Raw genomic sequence first — 18,631 nt, 5'->3', positions numbered from 1 at the left:
TGTGGGACTCTGTAAGAGGCCCAGGCTCCCAGGTTTGGAATAACCGGTTTGTTTTGTTCATCCTTTCCCTTTTACATATTTTCACGGCACATTATTTCTGTAGCCAGGAACGTCACTGTAAAAGCCCCACGTCTGCCTCTGATTTCTGATTGGTGTCCTGGCACCGGGGAACGGTAGTGGGCGAGCCCTAAAGTGTGATTTCTCTCCCTCAAGTTCAACTTTGGCAAGAGCCAGCTGCGGCTACGAAAGGACACCCAGTTTGCGAAGCCAAATATACGAGCATTTGACCTGTGGAAGTGCAGAGTTTGTCTTCCGTTTTGCACCACTTAGCCAAAGAAAATTATTTTCACAAAGGTATAGTGCTGGCAAATTTATTGAAGTGGTCTTACGATGCAGATTTTGGCTTAACTTCGCCGAAATCAGGTGCTTTTAAGCAAAGATTTGCTCAAGTTAGAGAAATTCAATTTTGTTATGATTGCAGTAAATCAAATCCATTTGTCCTGCAGGTTGTTTTAGTGCGGGCGCCCGCTACAACACTAAAAATGAAGTTCCATTTGAAAAATAATGTGCTGTAAAGCATTTAATGGCCACTCTTGTAAATGTGTTCTTCACATGTTTTGTTATGTGACTCAGAGCTACTTATGAAAGCCTGGTTTACACCTTAATCATGCTCCCAGGTCAGGAAATCACTTCCTTTGGTGACTCATGTTGCCAGCAGTTGCAGGGAGAGAGGCCAGACACACTTTGCATGGGACCATATTTACAGTGCATTTTGTGCCGATCCAAGCTCAATATTTTCGTAACCTGAGAGCGCATGTGAGAGGTCGTTTCATTGAATGTGGTGTTGCACCCCTTCTTTCAGTCTGCTTTCTGCCCCCAGACTCTTCTTGGATGGGACCGGGACTTTGACTAGCTCCATATGGAATGCAGGAAAAACTCCAGTAAACGCTGGCTCAGGCACACAGTGAAATAATTTGTGGTTTGTTTTCTCTTACAGACTATAAGCAGAAGTATGGGGAAGAGCATGGCTCGTGCCAAGCTGGGATAGCGGGAGTTTTTACGGAGGTCAGTAACAGTGCTTGTTCATCTTTGTGAAGTCCCCCGGTTTCTGTCAGGTTGACACAGAGATAGTGTTTCTTCTCATTGTTTGGTAAATTTCTATATTTCATCGCATCACCACATGTTTAAAAGGCTATTTGAATGATCTTTTTCCCTTCGCTCGCCTCTTTGTCACTTTGATGCCTTGTTTTGTATTGACACGGGATGTCATCCATGATCGCGTATAGCCTTCTCAGCAGTAGCATCACATCCTCCTTTATAGAAGACTTTGGTGTGGTCCAAATTCTACACTCAGATAAATACATTTGTATCAAAACCACCAGTGCTCTGCTGACAATTGTAAGCTAATGTTTTCAGAGATAGCAGATAGGTAGGGAAGGATGTGGCGGCCTCACCTGACCTCTGGTGTGGTTCCACGAGATAAAACGTTAAAGAAAATATGAGTTTCCTTTTCTCCGTGGCTTTGATGCTCTTGTCTTGCCTTGCTTTGTATCGACACGATACCATTCATGATCGTGTATTACCTTTGTGTATCTTACAAATACCTATTGTTCTCCCAAACATATCTTTTCTATTCTACCTGAGCTCTCAAAGTGCTTAGTTTCCTACAAATTTATTACCTCTTTCACCCAGTCACACTCACATTCATACAAGCGTTCTTTTCTATACCTTTGTCACATTTGCACACACGCTCCAATTCATCAGAAACAACTTGGGGTTAAGTATTTTGCCCAAGGATACTTCAAGATGCAGACTGGTATAGCTGGGGAATCAATCCACCGGTCTTCCAACTGGTGGATGCTGCACTTTCACACAGCTGCCCCATTGAACTGAGTCAGTGAAGCGCCTGAGTGGAGTTGGTGAGAGGAAGTGCAAATAGATTAACTCTTACATGCATCTTAGCAGAACTGTAGTGTGACAGGGGAAAAGATGCATTTGAGGGATTCATTAAAAATTGAAAAATGTATTTTGTAACCAGTTTAGGACTCTTGTTTTCAATGCATGTGCAGGATAAGTCTTTCCTGTGAGCCATGTGTTCCTCAAAGGTTCTTTTCATGTCTCAGATTACAGTTAAGCTTAATTTGGAACATACAGTAATGTACAGTAGACCATAAATGACTTAAAATGTGTCCTCAGAGCACAGCTGTGGCCCTAGGCTAACAAACATTTTCACTGGCAAGAAATTCATTTCATATCATTTTTGCACTTCTCCTTTATTTTAGCTATGCAAAATATTATTTTAGCATCTGCGTAGCCTGTTACTATTATTAAACTCCAGTCGTTTTCAGGTTTGCCAGTGTGAGGATTTTCCCATTTACTCCTGTTAGGAAAGGCAAAATAAATTACCTAGAGACCTTTGGATTATGGAAAAAATGTGATGGACATTTTCCACTATTTGCTGCCATCTAACAGGCTTAAATGAATAAATAAACATGAACTCTAAATTTGCGCACTAGCTTTTATATATACACACGAATGACTCAAACACAGTCAAACCACATGCAGAACACATGGCTTTGTTTTTTTTTTTTAAGTTTGTTCTTTCATTTATACTGCACATTAGGGGTCCTGTAATATTTTGGATAACTATGAAAAGTGAAATGTTTATATTACTACATGATAAATATGTGAGTTTTGGCAATTTAAAACTTTAGAAAGACACAGAAGGCGGCCTAGAATGTACCTGATTATCGATTTTAAATTGAATTCATTTGCACACACACACACACACACACACACACACACACACACACACACACACACACACACACACACACACACACACACACACACACGCAAATACACAATAACAAGCAATATCCGTATTGTCAGTTCTCAAAAACATCACATGCTTCAGATTCTTAGATGTGTGTTCCAGAGCCACATTGCAGAGCCTCAGATTCACAGATGGTTTCGGGGATCTTTCCGTTGTTCAAGTAAACCCCAATGTAAAATCGCCATAGATAAACTTCAAAGACCCCTACAGGTGGCGAGCCTTCAGTGGAACTAAAGATTTTAGTGTATGTGACATGCTTTTGTCCAACTCATGGGCATGGAGAGGAGGATGCGATTAACTGCTTCTGTTTGCGCACTTTGTATTTAAGAGTTATTGCAACAAGAGTGACTCCTTGGTTAAATAATTTGGATAAAAGGCAGCTATCTGCACCTCACGGGAGAGCTGGGTAATAATACCATGCTGAATGATACCACGTTAAATAATTTGGATAAAAAGCAGCTATCTGCTGCTCATAGGAGAGCTCTAAGTGACACCATGTTGGTTTCCACAATGAACCTAGTGTTTCCAAACCAAAGAGACTTCATCATCAAACCCTTTTTTTTTCACGAATGACCGACCTGAGTGTGGATCTGTTAAAGTGTTTGAACCCCCTACAAAGAATGTGAAGAATTTAAAGAAACGGTGTCCAACCGTTAAACCTTTATCCTTGTTTGAACCTTGGTCGGTACGCCTTGTGGTGCCCAGATGTTTGACACCGCAGCACAGAGTGCATACCGCTGAGTAAGGTCCTGACTGTGTTTTTAATGTTGTTTGCACAAAAGGAGCGCGCTCGGTGCTAACTTCACATCCTCCTTTACAACCGACTCAGGCGTAGTCCAAACAGAGCATCTTTATTGCTGTTCCGTTGTCAGCTTAAATATCCGTGAACCGTTACAAGAAAAATCTTTGAGCAACTTCATTTCACAGCTTTTAGATTTCCTTCAAGGGAGGAAAGTCTCCATCGCAGCAAGGAAAGCTGATACTGCTGCATGTGTGTTTAAGGACAGATAGTGAAAACCATTCTGTGGCTGTTGGTTAACCAGATGTTCACCCGACAGCGTTTTCCTTTTTTTTCCTCCCCCTCTCTGCAGCAGGCTATTGCAGTGCACACAGGGGGTGAATCCCTGCCACTTTTATCTGCATGAATGCGACTGTCTCATTTTCAGGAGCTGGTGGTAATGGGGGCACCGGGGTCATACTACTGGACTGGGACGGTCAAGGTGTACAACCTGACTTCTGACTCCTTCTATAGCCTGAACAAAGACAACATTGACTCCCACAGATACAGCTACCTTGGTGAGAGCAGGTTAATGAGAATATAATGTTAAATGACATACATCAGGACAGAGGCGGCTGCAACAAATTATTGTCTCTGTCTCCAGGCTATGCTGTGACTGCTGGACACTTCTCCTCTCCTAATGTAATAGACATCGCTGCAGGGGCTCCTCAGCACAGCAGCAGCGGAAAAGTAGTGCTTTCATCTTCATTTTCAGCCATTCGAAGTCCTTTTGTGTCGGTTGCTGAAGTGATTCTGTTTTTTTGTTTTTTCAGGTTTATATTTTTAAAATTGATGGTGCATCTTTGGTGAAGAGTTTTCAAGCCTCAGGGAAAATGGTATGAGCATGAATGTGTGGTCCCAGTGTGCCTGAGGAATCATTGACTCTTCCAGACACACTGCTCTAACTGTTTTGTTGCCAGAAATACACTGTTTGAAAAAGAAAGGAGCACGCTTGCCACAAACTACAGCCGGGGGGCTAATGTTTTTCATTCAGAGTAACTAAAAGAAATTCGAGGCAGCTTGAAGCTGTGTTGTTATTCCTTTAATATTGGTCCATAAAAGCAGAAATAATCCTGTTTAGATGTGAGCTGTGTGTGAAATGAATGAACCGTTCGTGTTTCTGTGATCTGACCCATTGCTTTGTGGCTCACCTTGGTTCCAGATGGGCTCTTACTTTGGCTCCTCATTGTGTGCAGTTGATCTGAACCAGGACGGCCTGTCGGACCTGCTGGTGGGGGCACCAATGCACAGCCAGCTCAGGGATGAGGGCCAGGTGTCTGTGTACCTCAGCAGAGGGAACGTGAGTGGAAACTGGAGTCAGCAGGAACATGAGAGCATAGCTTGCAGACTTGTTTTATTATATTTCCATTATTATTTCCTGACTGTGGTTATCATATAATAAACAGTGGAGTGGAGTGGGGTGAGATTCAGCAGTGGTGTTATTTAACCGCTCCTGTTTGTACACTGTATGTGTAAGCGTTATTGCAACAAGAGCGACTTCTTGGTTAAGTCATTTGGGTGAAAGGCTGCTATCTGCAGTGGTGGCCAATTAATTTAATCAAATAAAAGCTGCAATTGTGTAACTGCAGCTTTCTTTTTTTCCTCTGCTGGATCTGGATATAAATTATTCTCTTGCCTGATTTTGTTTTTAGGGGGTCATGGAAGAGGATGGCGTGTTGACTGGCGATAGCGCTTTCAATGCACACTTCGGAGAATGCATTGCCGCAATCGGAGACATAGATGACGACGGCTATCAAGGTCGGTGCAAAGCAATGTTTTTAAAGCTTTCTGCTTTGCAAATGAAAGATTTAATTATATGAAGCTTTTAGGTGAGCCTCAACGGCATGTGAAGCTGTAAACGAAAGAGAAACTTCACATCTGGGGTTTGTTTTGTTTTGTTTTTATAAAAATCTTTCATAGTCTTTTTAATGCTTAAACAATAGCTCAGAGGCTCAACCAAAGAAGACATATCTGACCTCTCATCTGTCACTGCTGACAGATCAGAGCAAAGCTGTGGCCTTACAAAATTCTCCAGTGGACCATTAATCTGCAGTTTGAAGAATGACAAACACATAGTGGCAGCGGTGCAGTTACACTGACATTGCCCTGATGTCATGAAACAAAGCCTTTTCTCCTGTCATGTAAAGGATAATGAAGTCACACTGTTTATACTCTTCCCTTCAGCTCACAAGCGAGCGATGGTCGCCCAGTAAGTGTGACAAAACCCCTCATTTCCACACACATTTTTTTTATTAATATGCTGTGGCAAGTAGAGAGTACTGCCCTCTCTTACCCTTTTGGGTACGGAGTCCCAAACCGAATCACCCACACGCACGCAGACATACATTTATTCTGTCTGCTCTTCCCTCGCTTGGCTCTGCTCTGAAGGGCTCCACTTGGCTTCTATCTCCAACTCCAAGCTGGAAGCTTCTGCCTGCCTGGTTTCATCTCCGTGTGAGATATGCCCAGAGGCTTGCAGCCTGGCACAGCATGTGTGAGTCTGCCGAGAAAGATGGCAGCTGGGAAGCATAACTCATCTTGTAACTCGTCACTCACTCGCCACAGACACACTCGCTGCCTGGCGGGCGATTATTTACAACCTAACTGCTGCCATTTAATTAGCAAGAACTACTGTAGACTCACACTGACGACTTCAAGACTTGAATTCAATCTCTGTAATGCTTCCTTAAAAATTCTTTTACCATTTCTACATCGCTGTGCTGCACCACATGGCGTAGAGGTGTTTTGGTTTGTAAAAGCAAGTTTATATCTGATTTTCTGCTGAAAAGGGCTAATGGGAGGGTGTTTCAGTGCTTGCCAGCACTTTATAGCCTTGTTTCCACTTTCTCAGAGGTCGCACAAGTTTTATGGCCACTAACAACACTTAATTGTCTATCATGAGTCTTACAGTTAAAGCTTGTTTCCCAGGCACTGGCTAGCAGAAAGTAAACAGATGATTAATGAAAGCTTTTGTGCACTCATTCAGTTATTTATGTCTTCATTCATTTATTTTCACAGAAACACTTCTTGTGCATTCTTTGTCTCCTCAGATGTAGCCATAGGAGCGCCCAAAGAGGATGAGTATGGAGGAGCGGTTTATATCTACCATGGGGACGCCACAGGAATAACCAAAAAATACTCAATGGTAAGGACTCGCAAATATAATTTGCTCTGATGTGAAGCAGCATCGTTGTGTGACCTGCTTTCTCCTCATCTCCAGATTAATTAGCTTCTTTACAGCCTGATCAATGCATGGTAATGAAAACACATACTGAATGTGTGCATGTGTGCAATATGTGTAGGTTTCACAATACTTTTAGACCCAGAAATAAGACACAGTCGTTTCCTCATGGGCTTGACGGTGGCGTGTTTACCCAACCCTCATGAATCACAGCTATAGACCTGTTAGGAAAGGTTCATTTAAGTATAACAAAAACAAAAAACAGAAGTGCTCATTTTTTCCTTGTTGGCTCACATGTGTTATTTAAAGGCTGGTATCATGTGTTACAGAAACTGTCTGGGCGCAGCGTAAACCCTGGTCTGCAGATGTTTGGCCAGTCCATCTCTGGCAATGTGGACATGGACGGTAATGGATACGCAGGTATGGTCATAACAGAGCTTTTCAGCAACACGAGAACATCAAAGCAAAATGAGAAACATAAAGTGAAAAAGGATGACATTTTTAAATATTTATCATGGCTTTATCCTGTTATTGTCACGCAGTAACAGTTTCAGACTTGTGACTGAGGCATCTTGTTTACTGCATTCCACAGCTGACATGCAGACTGAGACAGCGTGACAATTAAAGAGCTCTGTGCATTGTTGTGGATTTGCAGGTGTCAAAAGCGCTGTCAGCATATGTTGCATTAATGCCATATCTTCTTTATGTTTTATTGCCTTGCAGATGTTACTATCGGAGCTTTCATGGCGGATAGCGTGGTGCTCCTGAGGTGAGTAATGGGATAATTCTCTCTGACATGGCAATATTTGTGAGAAGCAGAGTGCCACTTTATCCTACTTCAGAGTCATTTTAATGGTCAGTCTATCCCACACTGTGTTCCTGTGCTGCAATCTGTGGTCGTAGGTCGCGGCCTGTGATTACAGTGGATGTCTCCATCTTCTTGCCTGTCTCTATCAACATAACTGTGCCACAGTGCCACGAGGGCCAGCAGAACTTGAACTGCTTCAACGTCACAGTCTGCATGCGTTTCAGAGGAAGACAGCTACCTGGACAAATAGGTAATGATGTGATGAAGCATGCACAGCTGCCGCTCCTTTCCATAGATGATTTAACCTGGACAGTAAGGTAGATAAGGAAAGAGATCCATCAAAGACATCCATGTGAAGGTTAATAGTCTCCTCACGTCTGTACACAAAGAATGAGAGGTGCTTAGCTTAGCCTAAAGAATGTGAGCACTACTGTAGTCAGTGTAAAAAACAAAAAAGTCTGCAAAGCCAAATGTCATAAAAATATAAAATTGTGGTTTTAAGGGAGTTATGTGCCAAAGTAATATCAGTATTTTGTTGTTGCTTAGTGACGACCGTTTCACATCCCTGCAGATATGTTCTTATCACTGCGAAAGTGAAATTCACATTCGTCAATGCAAATATGGAACGCTGATTAAAATGACGATGCTGATCACCACACAGCAAGAGATCGTTCTGTATTTTGGTCACATCGATTTTGCCCCAGCTTCACCTGTTTAGGCTTTTTTATTTCCATCCAGAGATCACAATTTTGTGTTATTATCTCAACATTTTGAGTTAGGTATCTCATAATTTCAGTCAGTAAGTTGAAATTTCGAGTTATCGTCTCCAAACTTTGAGTTATTATCTCAAATTTTAAAGTTTTGTATCTCAAAATGTTGATTTGCTCAGGAGTTTAAGTCAGTAAGTCAAAATTTTTAGATACCTAACCTGAAATCTTGAGATAAATTGAAATGTTAACATAATAATTTGAAATGTTATGATTGTAACTCAAAACTTTCAGATACCTAACTAGAGATTTTGATATACAAACTCAAAGTTTTGGGATAATAACCTGACATTTAGACTTATGAATGGCAAAGAAAAACGTTCAGCAGCAAAAACAAGCTTTCAAATTTTCCAGGAGAGCAAATCTGGAGAACATTAACTTTGTTGGAGGCAAGTATTTACTTAGAAGCACAGACTTTGTATGGTATGGTACAAGTATGTTCCTGGTTACCTCTGCCAGCCTCATTCCCGGCTGGCAGACGTTCTGGGTTATCAATTGAATCCAACTGAATGCCGTTCACGACAGTAACACACGCTTCAAGCAGAAGCTCCAGCCCTCCATTCCAGACCTAACCATAACCTTAACCCTATCACGTAAAGTTTTCCAAAGCAATTCATGATCAGAGCGTAAAAGATATTTACATGTATAGATTCACTCCATCCAGCTCTCATGCCTCCGAACACGCAACATACCTACGATTTGTCACATGCTATTCATCCCACATGTTAGATGAGAACGTGTTGGCCAGTAGCATCACATGACGCACAACCACATTACAACTTTGTCAGTTGATCTCTGCAGAGAGGAGATAACATCACACAAATTTCCAAACCACACCTACTCCTAAGACAGGAAGTGTTTACCACTTTATACCACACATTACATACCATCATGTAATGTCTTATCTTTTTGAGTTAGAGCATCACATCCATTGGCCGAGGCTGAGTGTCACTATGGCTTATGACTTACCCTTCAACATTTGTTAACTGGCTGTTGGGTGGGGTGACTGTTGACGGCTGAGGTGCAGTCCTGTTCCAGTGTTTGGGTGTAGTCATTTACAGCCCCCCCCCCCCCGGGGAACAGGAAGCCTGCCGTTACATAATGAATATGTCCTGGCTCGCAGGAATAAAGCCTCTCTGTTTATTCGTCTGGCGAAACACCATGGAAAGTGCAGCACCGTGTGTTTGGTGACTCCTATAACGAAACTTTCATTCGCCTCCTCTGGAGTGAGGTCATGGCGTCCCCTCTGCTGGACGATGGAAACAGTAGGCTTTGGTCCGACTTGGGTGTGCTTGCCACCCCGCCCACTCTTTTACCAGTATGACACCGTCTTCACGAAACTACTAGAGAATGAAGTTGATTCATTGAGAGGAAGGGATTTAAAAGGGCAAAGAAACAGAAACACTGGTGATGTCAGGTTACGATTTCAAAACAGATTTGACGTTGTTCTGTGTCTCAAAGCCAGGTGTGGAATCAGCAGGAAAACTATTACTAGGTTTTCTTTCATAATAAGATTAGTACCGTCCCACCAGCTGGAAAATTCAACATTTTTTCATTAATTCTTATGTCAGTTGACTGTAAACTCTTGAAATATCATCACAAAAGCCTGTTAACATGAGTCGACACTAATAAAAGACCTTCCAATTAATATCTTCCGGCTTGTGGATGAAAAATTGAACGTTCAAAATCTAAATTGTGACTGATGAGATTCCTGATTTCTTCAGTGGCGGTGCTTAGTCAGGCTCTATCACAGGAGCAAGCCATTTTTCCAAATCACATTAAATCTACTGAAACAACATTGAACAAAGTGCTGTTGTTAAGCTAAAGCACCATCATATAATTTAACCAAAAAATGTTCCCATCTTCCCTCTTACTTGTCTTAATTTCACTGCAATAAACATTTTTCTTTCTTTCTCATGTCTTAATGGCAGTTACCAGAAAACCAAACCCTGCATACTTCTGGTTTTTCTATTTATCGTCAGCTGATGCTATGTTTACAGTGTTTTCTGCCTCCTCTCAGAGTTCCTGTATAACTTGACGGCTGATGTGGAAAAGCGCCTGAAAGGCCAGCCTTCCAGGGTCTACTTTGCTCAGAGTGGATCTCAGATCAGCCAAATGAGCCACCAGCTCAGCCTGGACATCAACCGAGAGGAGTGCCAGCGCTACACCGCCTACGTTAAGGTAAGTTTGGGTTGTATGTGTGGTCCTGCTGCTGGTTGTGTTTGGATTGGGCAGTCCACTTGCTCTTTGTGTCCTCGGCTGATCTCTGTTACGTTCCCATGACCCTGAACACTCCCACCATGTAGTGTTGATTTGTGATATGAGTGATTTGCTTTTGTGGCCTATTTTTCCTCTGTCTTTATTTATTTATGTAGTTTTCGGTTAGGCCATCAATGTCCACACATTTCCAGCTAAAACGTTTGCACAGACCGAACAAAAAAAAGAGAAAAAGAAATAATAAAGTGTCAAGATAAAGTAATAAAGTGAGGGTCATCACATGCCTCTTCTTAGTGAGAGAATTTACTGCTGTAGCTTAAGGCCACGGATCAACGGGCATCTGCGGGGAAGCTATTTGTGTCACCCTGCTGGGTTAGGTTAAAGGTAACAGTCAGTCGCTTGATGGTTCCTGAAACCATGCGGCTCAAGTGTGTGTCTACAGAAACTGACAGAAACAGGAAACAGAGTCTCCTTTGTCATCGCATAGTCCCGTTATTGTGTTCCCATGTGATTTAGTCTCACATCCACAAAGAGGGTCCTCATCCTGAGGGCACCATCCATGTTTCACCTCCACTAATACGGAGGCCCACTGCAGGCCTGTAAATTTCACTGGCGCTCTTAATGGTGCTCTCCAGGCGTTTTCTCTGTGGGAGGCCGAGCTGCCAACTGAGGGAGGTTGTCATTACCACGCTTTCCTCTCATTCTTTTAACTAGTCAGACTAGGGTTGCCAACTCCCTGAAAAATAAATAAGGGACACCTCGTGGCCAGGGCCGGGCGACCCAGTTGTCTTCACCCTTCCCAGTGTGGTGAATTTTCTAGCTCTTTTTTTGTGTGTGAAATTATTTTTTTTAACCCTTTGACTTGAATTTGATTTAAGTAGATGTGTATTCTTTGTGATATGAACACATGTGAAACAAATGATCATTTAGCCATTTATTTTTAGCTCAAAATGACAACATTAACACAATAAAACAGGTCTCTTTCTTAAACAGAAGCCTGTCATGCTTAACTTTTGAGAATATAAGTAAATCTTTCTTTAAAAGAACTCTGTCCTGCTTAACTTAAAATAATAGAAAACAATAGAAAGAAAAATATTCTTGTAACAGTGCACATTTAGTGCATTTAGTACAATTGGCTTCAGCTGAGGTATTATTTCAGCTTTTCTAATGCTAATCAGCTGCTCCCGTTTGAAAACCCGCTTGTTCCCATGATTACGCATCTTAACTCATCATCATTATTCATCTATGTATTACTTTTATGTATTAGTCATCAATTTGTTGTAATCATCTATCCTTGCAGTCGTTTATTACACAAAATAAATTATATTATCACACTTCTGGCCACATAGCGCTGATATTCACTGCACATGCCCATATTAACTTTTTCCAGCCAGGTGTTTTCCTTTTCCCATTCTTCCCTTTCTCTGAGGGGAACAAACATTGCTGCTCTAACGCTGGGCTCACACTGTGCGGTTTTAGGCCCATTTTGAGCCGATTTTTGAGTGATCGGACCGATTTTGGCCTTCATCGTGCGTCGTGTAGTATACGTGGGGTAACGAGAAGTGATTAACACCTCACGACCAGCTCCCGATCATCAATCGCTCGTGAGCCGCTCACACTGCTCGCGCGCAAACACGTAAACGCCGTGAAAAAGATGGAGCAGCACGGCTGTGCAGCGTGTGATCTGGACACAAGCGATGGAGGCACAACTTGTAGAACTTTGAAAAGCTCATCCGAGCCTTTTCGATGTGGCCTCACAAAATTATCACGACCACAACAACCGTGAAAATAGTTGGATCTACATCGCTGCTAAATCACAGCTGCCTGATCATGTTTTTCATTAGCAATTTAGCAAAGTTGATGGTGGTGGTGTGTCTGTGTGAGTGAGAGACAGAGAGAGCGAGCGACAGATTTTCTGTTATAACCTTAATTTTATGGAGGCACAGTGTGAGCACTCAGGTCGCATCAGAGCATCGGGCCGTATAGTGTGAGACCTGCATCGTGACCTACCAACTTCTAATCCCTGCGAGTCAATCGTGCAGTTTGAGCAGGAGCTGAATAACGCGACTGAAAAAATCGCACAGTGTCTGCCCAGCTTTAGGTGTACTGTCGTCCGAGACTTGCACCGCAGTGACGGCGTTTGTTCCCCTGTTGGCCATGCTTCTTGTTGTGGTCATCTGTTGTCTTCCGGTATTTTCTCCGTAAGCGACCTTTCCTCGACCAATGAGATAAGCGATAATCTGACTTGTCATACTCGAATTGTCATAAGTGTGCTGTCAGCGCATTGGTCACAAAGCAGGAGAGGGGCTGGGAATTATGTTTTCAAACAAAGCGTTAATTCCATTAACATTTATAGACTACTTTTGATTCTCACTGTATTACGGGACAAAGTGCGTCCCTTATTAGCTCAATACGGGACGTGTACTTTTGTTTCTAAATACGGGACGATTCCGTATTTTAAGGGACGGTTGGCAACCCTAAGTCAGACTGTAATGAGCGTACAGCACACCGAAGAGTTGTAGCAGCAAGACTTTCGTCTTTTTTCCAAAGAAAGCCTTATCACAGTTATTAGGGTTTACTCAGTGAAGTGAGCCCAGTGTTTATCCAAGCTCTTCAGAAAGCCTGTATAGTTTAGCAAACAGGAGAATCTTAACATTTCAAACTAAAATTTCACTTGTCCTCAACCAAGGTTCAGCACACATAACATTAACAGGAGTCATAAAATAGTGTTTCTGCCCAGACTGAGTCTGACATTTACCTTCTTGTGGGTGGGCGACTGCATCATCACTCAGTTCTAACCTAAGGCTGTCACTTATCTCTGCCATCTCTCAGCTGTTACACAAACACACTTGTAGTGTAAGTGCCATCCATCAGGCCAGATGTTGCTTCAAGGACGGCGTCTATTTTGCAGCTCTCAGCGAATTAAAGGCGCTGTATAAAAACTGCACTTTGATGTTGGTCTGATCACAGCATTAGCAGTCTTTCCGGGGACCAGACTAGCTGCTTCCACCTGTTTCCACCTGTTTAAATGTCTTCTGGTTCTAGCATTGCACAAAGAGTGGTATTGTTCTGCTCTTCTAACTCCTGCCCAGAGGACAAATCATTTTCATGCTTTAATATCTTAATGTTTGGCAAATATTTAACTTTGTAGATGGAAAGTGTATTTTGGGGTAACATATGGTGCATTTGGATTGGCTTGACTGAGGTGTAAAAGGACTTCCACTCTTTGGTTTGTTTATTTATTTATAGATTTTATGAATATGGCCTCAGATTCCACCTGCCTGGTTGCAAAACACACAAGAGAAACCCCCGAAGTTATCCAAAGGTGAAAAGCCACACAGGACTGTGAAGGTGTGGTGCACAAATTGCAACCTAGCTAGACTGTTTACAGGCTAAATGACCTTAAATATGTATAAAAAGTAAAGGGGCCCACGGATTAGAACTTAGCGTGGTAACTATCTGTCATGAGTTTTTGTCATCATACATTATATGTTTGGGAGAAGAGCTAAAGAATCACCATAATCAGAGGTGATCTGGCTCCGCTCTCACAGAGGGTCTAGTGTGCTTGACCAATCGCATCGTTTATCTTACTCATGTGTCTGCCCACATGAGCCAATCCTCCCATTCCCTAGAAGAGGTATGCTAATGGAAACCAGCTGGTTCCTCAACTGTATCCTCGGTGGTGGAGGGTTTGCGCGCCCCCACCCTTCTTTCAGCTTAAACGTACAGTAAAAACACAAGAGTGAGACTAGCGTCACAGCAGGGTGCTGGGCTGCTGTTGTGTCAACTGGAACTGCACGCTGGTGCTCCTGATGGAAAACCTTCAGGTTGGGGTTGGCTGCTCAAGCCCTGATGCATGAGAGCCGATGGAAGCAGGCCCCGAGTTATTCCGAGATACACTCACGTTTAGAGCTGCTGACCATGTGCTGAAGCCATTTATTGACTTTATACATCAAATTCCTTTAAATGAGCTCAGAAACTGAATAATACACTGTTAAAGTTGTCTTAGTTCCACATAATGTGCATGAAGCACACACGTTCAGCTTTGACCATCTGAAGTCAAGTAAAGTTTAAAAAAAGCTGGACATAGTGTGTTCAATAAATCATGACATGCTGAGAACACAGGAGCATAACAAGAGTTCTTCAGAGGGTGCAGAGTACAGAAGCAAATAGTTCAGTGTCTAACTTGTTCAAGCATAATTCCTCTTACTTTCAATTTGATCATTTTAAACATGTTTTCATTGGCATCAGTAACAACATACCAGCCCCCCAGATGGCCTTTGTGTGGTTATTTTTAGCTAAATAAACTCCATCCTGACTTTTGCTGGAGTTGTACCTCACATTTAGGGAGGGAAATCAGCCATGATGACTGATGAGTGATTGAAAGTTCACATGACCAGAGGTTCTGTGCATGAGATGGAAATGATTCATTTAACAAGCAAACCACCAACTTTTAGTAGAAATTCTTCAGTTTGATGTTCAATTATGTTCACTTGGTACATTACATTTGCTGCACAAAGTCTCAGCCTATTGTGACAGACAGAGTCCAAGTAGTAAAATAGCTTGAATAGCTTGTTTGGAGTGTTATTCACAAATGGACACCCACACATTTAACCTTTGTAACAAGAATAAGTGCAAATGCTTGGGAAACAGGTATGTTTCTTCATTCAGATACATTAAAAAGCAAGACAAACACATCTGCTCCCTTCAAACCATGGGTTTCTCATTTTGGTGTCTTGCTTCTTTTTCAACCCAAAGGAACCAGTTTTGAATTGCTAGGGTAGCAGTGCTAGCTTGTAGCATCCACTAGCAGTACAGGAAAAACAGGACTAAACAGTGTAAAAACAGAGTTTGCACAATTCTAATGAGGTTGAAAGTCAATGCTTGGTATGACCACATTTATTCTTTAACTCAGCCTGAACTTATGAAGACTAAAAACTAAAAAAGATTTAAAAAGTAGTCTTCAAGAAGCCATTCAAAGCTCTTTGGATGTTGGGTGTTGCTTTTGTTCTGTTCTCCCACATTGCTTCAATAATGTTGAGGTCCAGTCACTGGGGAGGCCAATCAATGACTGACAGTCCACCACTGTGTGTTGTTCTATCGAGGTATACCCTTTACTGCTTTTGGCAGTGTGATGTGTTGCCACTGATTTCCAGTCCAGCTCTTTTGTAGTTTGGAATTGACATAGCCATTTTTCTCTGCTTCCCTTACTGAAGAATGGCTTGTTGACAGTCAATTTTCGACTAAGACCATTTCTGATAAACCTTCAGTGAACAGTAGATCGATCAACTGAAGGATCAGATGACATCCTGTGTCGGGTTCTCTGTTAATGTTTTTAAACAACATGACTTTTGGATACTATTCATGTGCTGTAGTTAGTCTTTTGTTTTTGTTTTTTACACCATGCCAAGATATGCTAAGTTTTTGGCTAATAGCTCTTTGGGAATCACATTGTTGGTGGAATTATGCGATTTTATTCCTGTTATCTTTCATAGAATCAACTAAGGAGATGGAAGCAAGTTGTGTTTTTTCAACAGGCTGCTAGTAACAAAGTCCCTAAAGATACAATTTAAAATTGTTTGTTTGCTAAATTGTCTGTTATGTATTCATCCCTTGATTTGGGTGCTTCTTTTATGCTTGAATGATTCACAAATCAGCGTTAAGTGGTTCAACAAACAAACAGAAAAGAAAAAATATTCTTCTCAAAATGGTCAGCTAGAAAACCAAAACGATTGTCGGGTTTCCAGCCACCCTGCGACCCTGATAAGGATGAAAAGAATGGGTGGATGAATAGATGGATGATTTTATCACCAACATCATTAAGATATGACATTTGTAAACCACAAATATCTGTACAAAATGTCAGGACATGCATATCTTTGTAAAACATGATGGGTTAATCAATTCCTATTATCATTTAAGAAAGTACTAAACTCATGCATGCTGTGAATACATGTCTTTGTTGAATGGAAGCCATCAGTGCCCATCGGTTGTGTTAAATAGTGTTTGGCTATACACAAGTGGCTTTGATTCATTGATTGTTTTAATATATGAGTTTAATTATTCCATTGTTATATTTTGTGCAGTTCTTCACTGTTTAAATCGTTGGCTGTATATCCATCATCATGCATGTTTTTACTCCAGCAGTCCCATTACTGTTGAGCACACGTGAGCCTTGAAATCATGCCAAAAGTCAGCTCCATTTGTGGTCATGAGTGGTTTTGTGTAGCACTGGAGATGCATCACAGGCTCCAAGGAGGAGTTAAAATAGGCAACTAAAGCCCTGCCTGTAACAGTTGTCTGTTTAATTTAGCTTGTAAAGTATCCTGCCTGGCCTCCTCTCCTCTGGCCTATATACACCGTGTCCTACATCTCATGTCCTGCAGTAACATTTGCTCGGCACCACTACAATATTTAAACGTCGGCCAAACTACATTCTTGTGACTGCTTCTATTATTGGGGTATCTAAAGCACGGCCATCTCTCTGTCAAAGCTAAATGCTCCAACGCCCTTTCCGGTCGACTGAATGATAATCCTGACTCTACGGTCGTGTTGTGCGCAGTGACTGTTTAAGGGCAAGTAGATGGACTGATGGTGGTCAGTGAAGTCACAGAATTGAATTAAAAGTCCATTTACCTGCTCGTTAGTGCTGTATCATACGTCATTCATATCTCATTTGGCTAAATTCCAAAGGCCTGTCATTTCAGCAAACAGCCTTTAGGACAACATCGAACGTGAACAGCAGCCAACAAGAATATCATTGATACTGTATGAAAAGCAGTGAAATGTATTAGAGGTTCATTAGTGATCCTGAGTGCAGACTTTGACTTGATGTATTACTTGATGTGCGTGTTTAGTTACTCGGTTTACTTTACTGTATCTGGTTCCAGACACACACTGAAGTGTGGTTTACTAGACATGAGTCTGCATCCTAGAAGACCTGGAAAGTAACAGTACTTGTATATTACACCTTTGGGTGAATGACATCTTACTTAATTCTATTTAACGATAGCAATAAAATCAATGTAAGTCAAAACAATTGTGAAGTCATCTGAACCTACTGTTTGACCCAAGTCTGCTCTTCACAGACAAACACAGTAAGACAAACCAGGAGCTCCTGTGGCTGCATCTCAAAGAGTGCCAGAAGGACAAAGTCAAAGTTTGGCACATGGAAACTCAGAGCTGCAGCCACACTGCCTGCTTTGTTTGCCCCTTTAAAGTTCAACAGAAATGTGTAATTCCCTTGACACTGGTCTCCTCGTTTCATTTACCTCAGGCCAAGAGAGCTGATACAATGGAAGCATATATCAGGAAAGTAATCAAATCCAGCTGTTCCGCTACACTTGGCAGCAAGTCAAGCACCTATTTATTAAGTATATAATGGAAAAAAAATCAAAAACCACTGAAGCTGTGTGCAGTAACAATAAATCAAGTAGAAATTGTCATAGGCAGCATCATATAAATGATTTCAGCTGAATGATAATAGCATTTACTGAATGCTATAGAAGAGCTGTTCAGGATAATTTTAGCTCAGGGAAATGTTTTCCTCAGGATTTCCCTACATGGCTGTGCCAGTATGAACATTACAGGTCTTCTGCAGGGCTGTTTTGTGAGAGCACAGCCGGCAGACGTTTGTTACCATAAAACAAGTCAGAGTTCTTGTTAATTTCCTTTCATATGTGTGTATGCGAGTTTCAAGCGAGGTATTATTTTTGGGATGGCTGCTTGTTACACTTACTCTGTGTTGTTGCCATAGTAAATCTATCGTTGTTACTCATATCAAGGCGACCAGAGGTTGGGCAGATTTGATGATTTGTTGATTTTGGCAGCTAAGCACGCCGGGCAAAATGCTTCTGCAGTCTTTTGGCCGGGTTACTGCCACATGATGCCACAGCAAGGCTACATAATGGGTGGCCAAGTCTGACCACAATGAACGAGTTTCTCCTGCCATGTTTCCGACTTCACTGCAGAGGAAACATAGATTATGTATTTCGTAAGAGCAGCCTGTGATGCTGTGATACGTCTTAATGACGTTTTTTTTGTT

The 18,631-nt window shown here is 41.8% G+C and overlaps 1 protein-coding gene across 1 annotated transcript in view; it reads left to right on the top strand.

Moving 5' to 3' along the window:
* itga9 (integrin, alpha 9) overlaps positions 1-18,631 on the top strand; it is a 50,933-nt gene that overhangs the window by 6,412 nt on the left and 25,890 nt on the right. The window contains exons 5-15 of the mRNA XM_080869078.1: positions 998-1,065; positions 4,003-4,132; positions 4,219-4,304; positions 4,388-4,450; positions 4,777-4,914; positions 5,267-5,372; positions 6,665-6,759; positions 7,125-7,215; positions 7,519-7,564; positions 7,699-7,853; positions 10,391-10,551. Of these exons, the coding sequence (XP_080725204.1) occupies positions 998-1,065; positions 4,003-4,132; positions 4,219-4,304; positions 4,388-4,450; positions 4,777-4,914; positions 5,267-5,372; positions 6,665-6,759; positions 7,125-7,215; positions 7,519-7,564; positions 7,699-7,853; positions 10,391-10,551 (1,139 nt within the window). The remainder of the gene's footprint in view (positions 1-997; positions 1,066-4,002; positions 4,133-4,218; positions 4,305-4,387; positions 4,451-4,776; positions 4,915-5,266; positions 5,373-6,664; positions 6,760-7,124; positions 7,216-7,518; positions 7,565-7,698; positions 7,854-10,390; positions 10,552-18,631) is intronic.

Source organism: Rhamphochromis sp. 'chilingali' (assembly GCF_963969265.1).
Source record: "Rhamphochromis sp. 'chilingali' genome assembly, chromosome: 20".
In the NCBI taxonomy this organism is placed as follows: Eukaryota; Metazoa; Chordata; class Actinopteri; order Cichliformes; family Cichlidae; genus Rhamphochromis; species Rhamphochromis sp. 'chilingali'.
The sequence above is the reverse complement of the archived record's forward strand: the minus strand, read 5'-3'. Positions and strand labels throughout refer to the sequence as shown.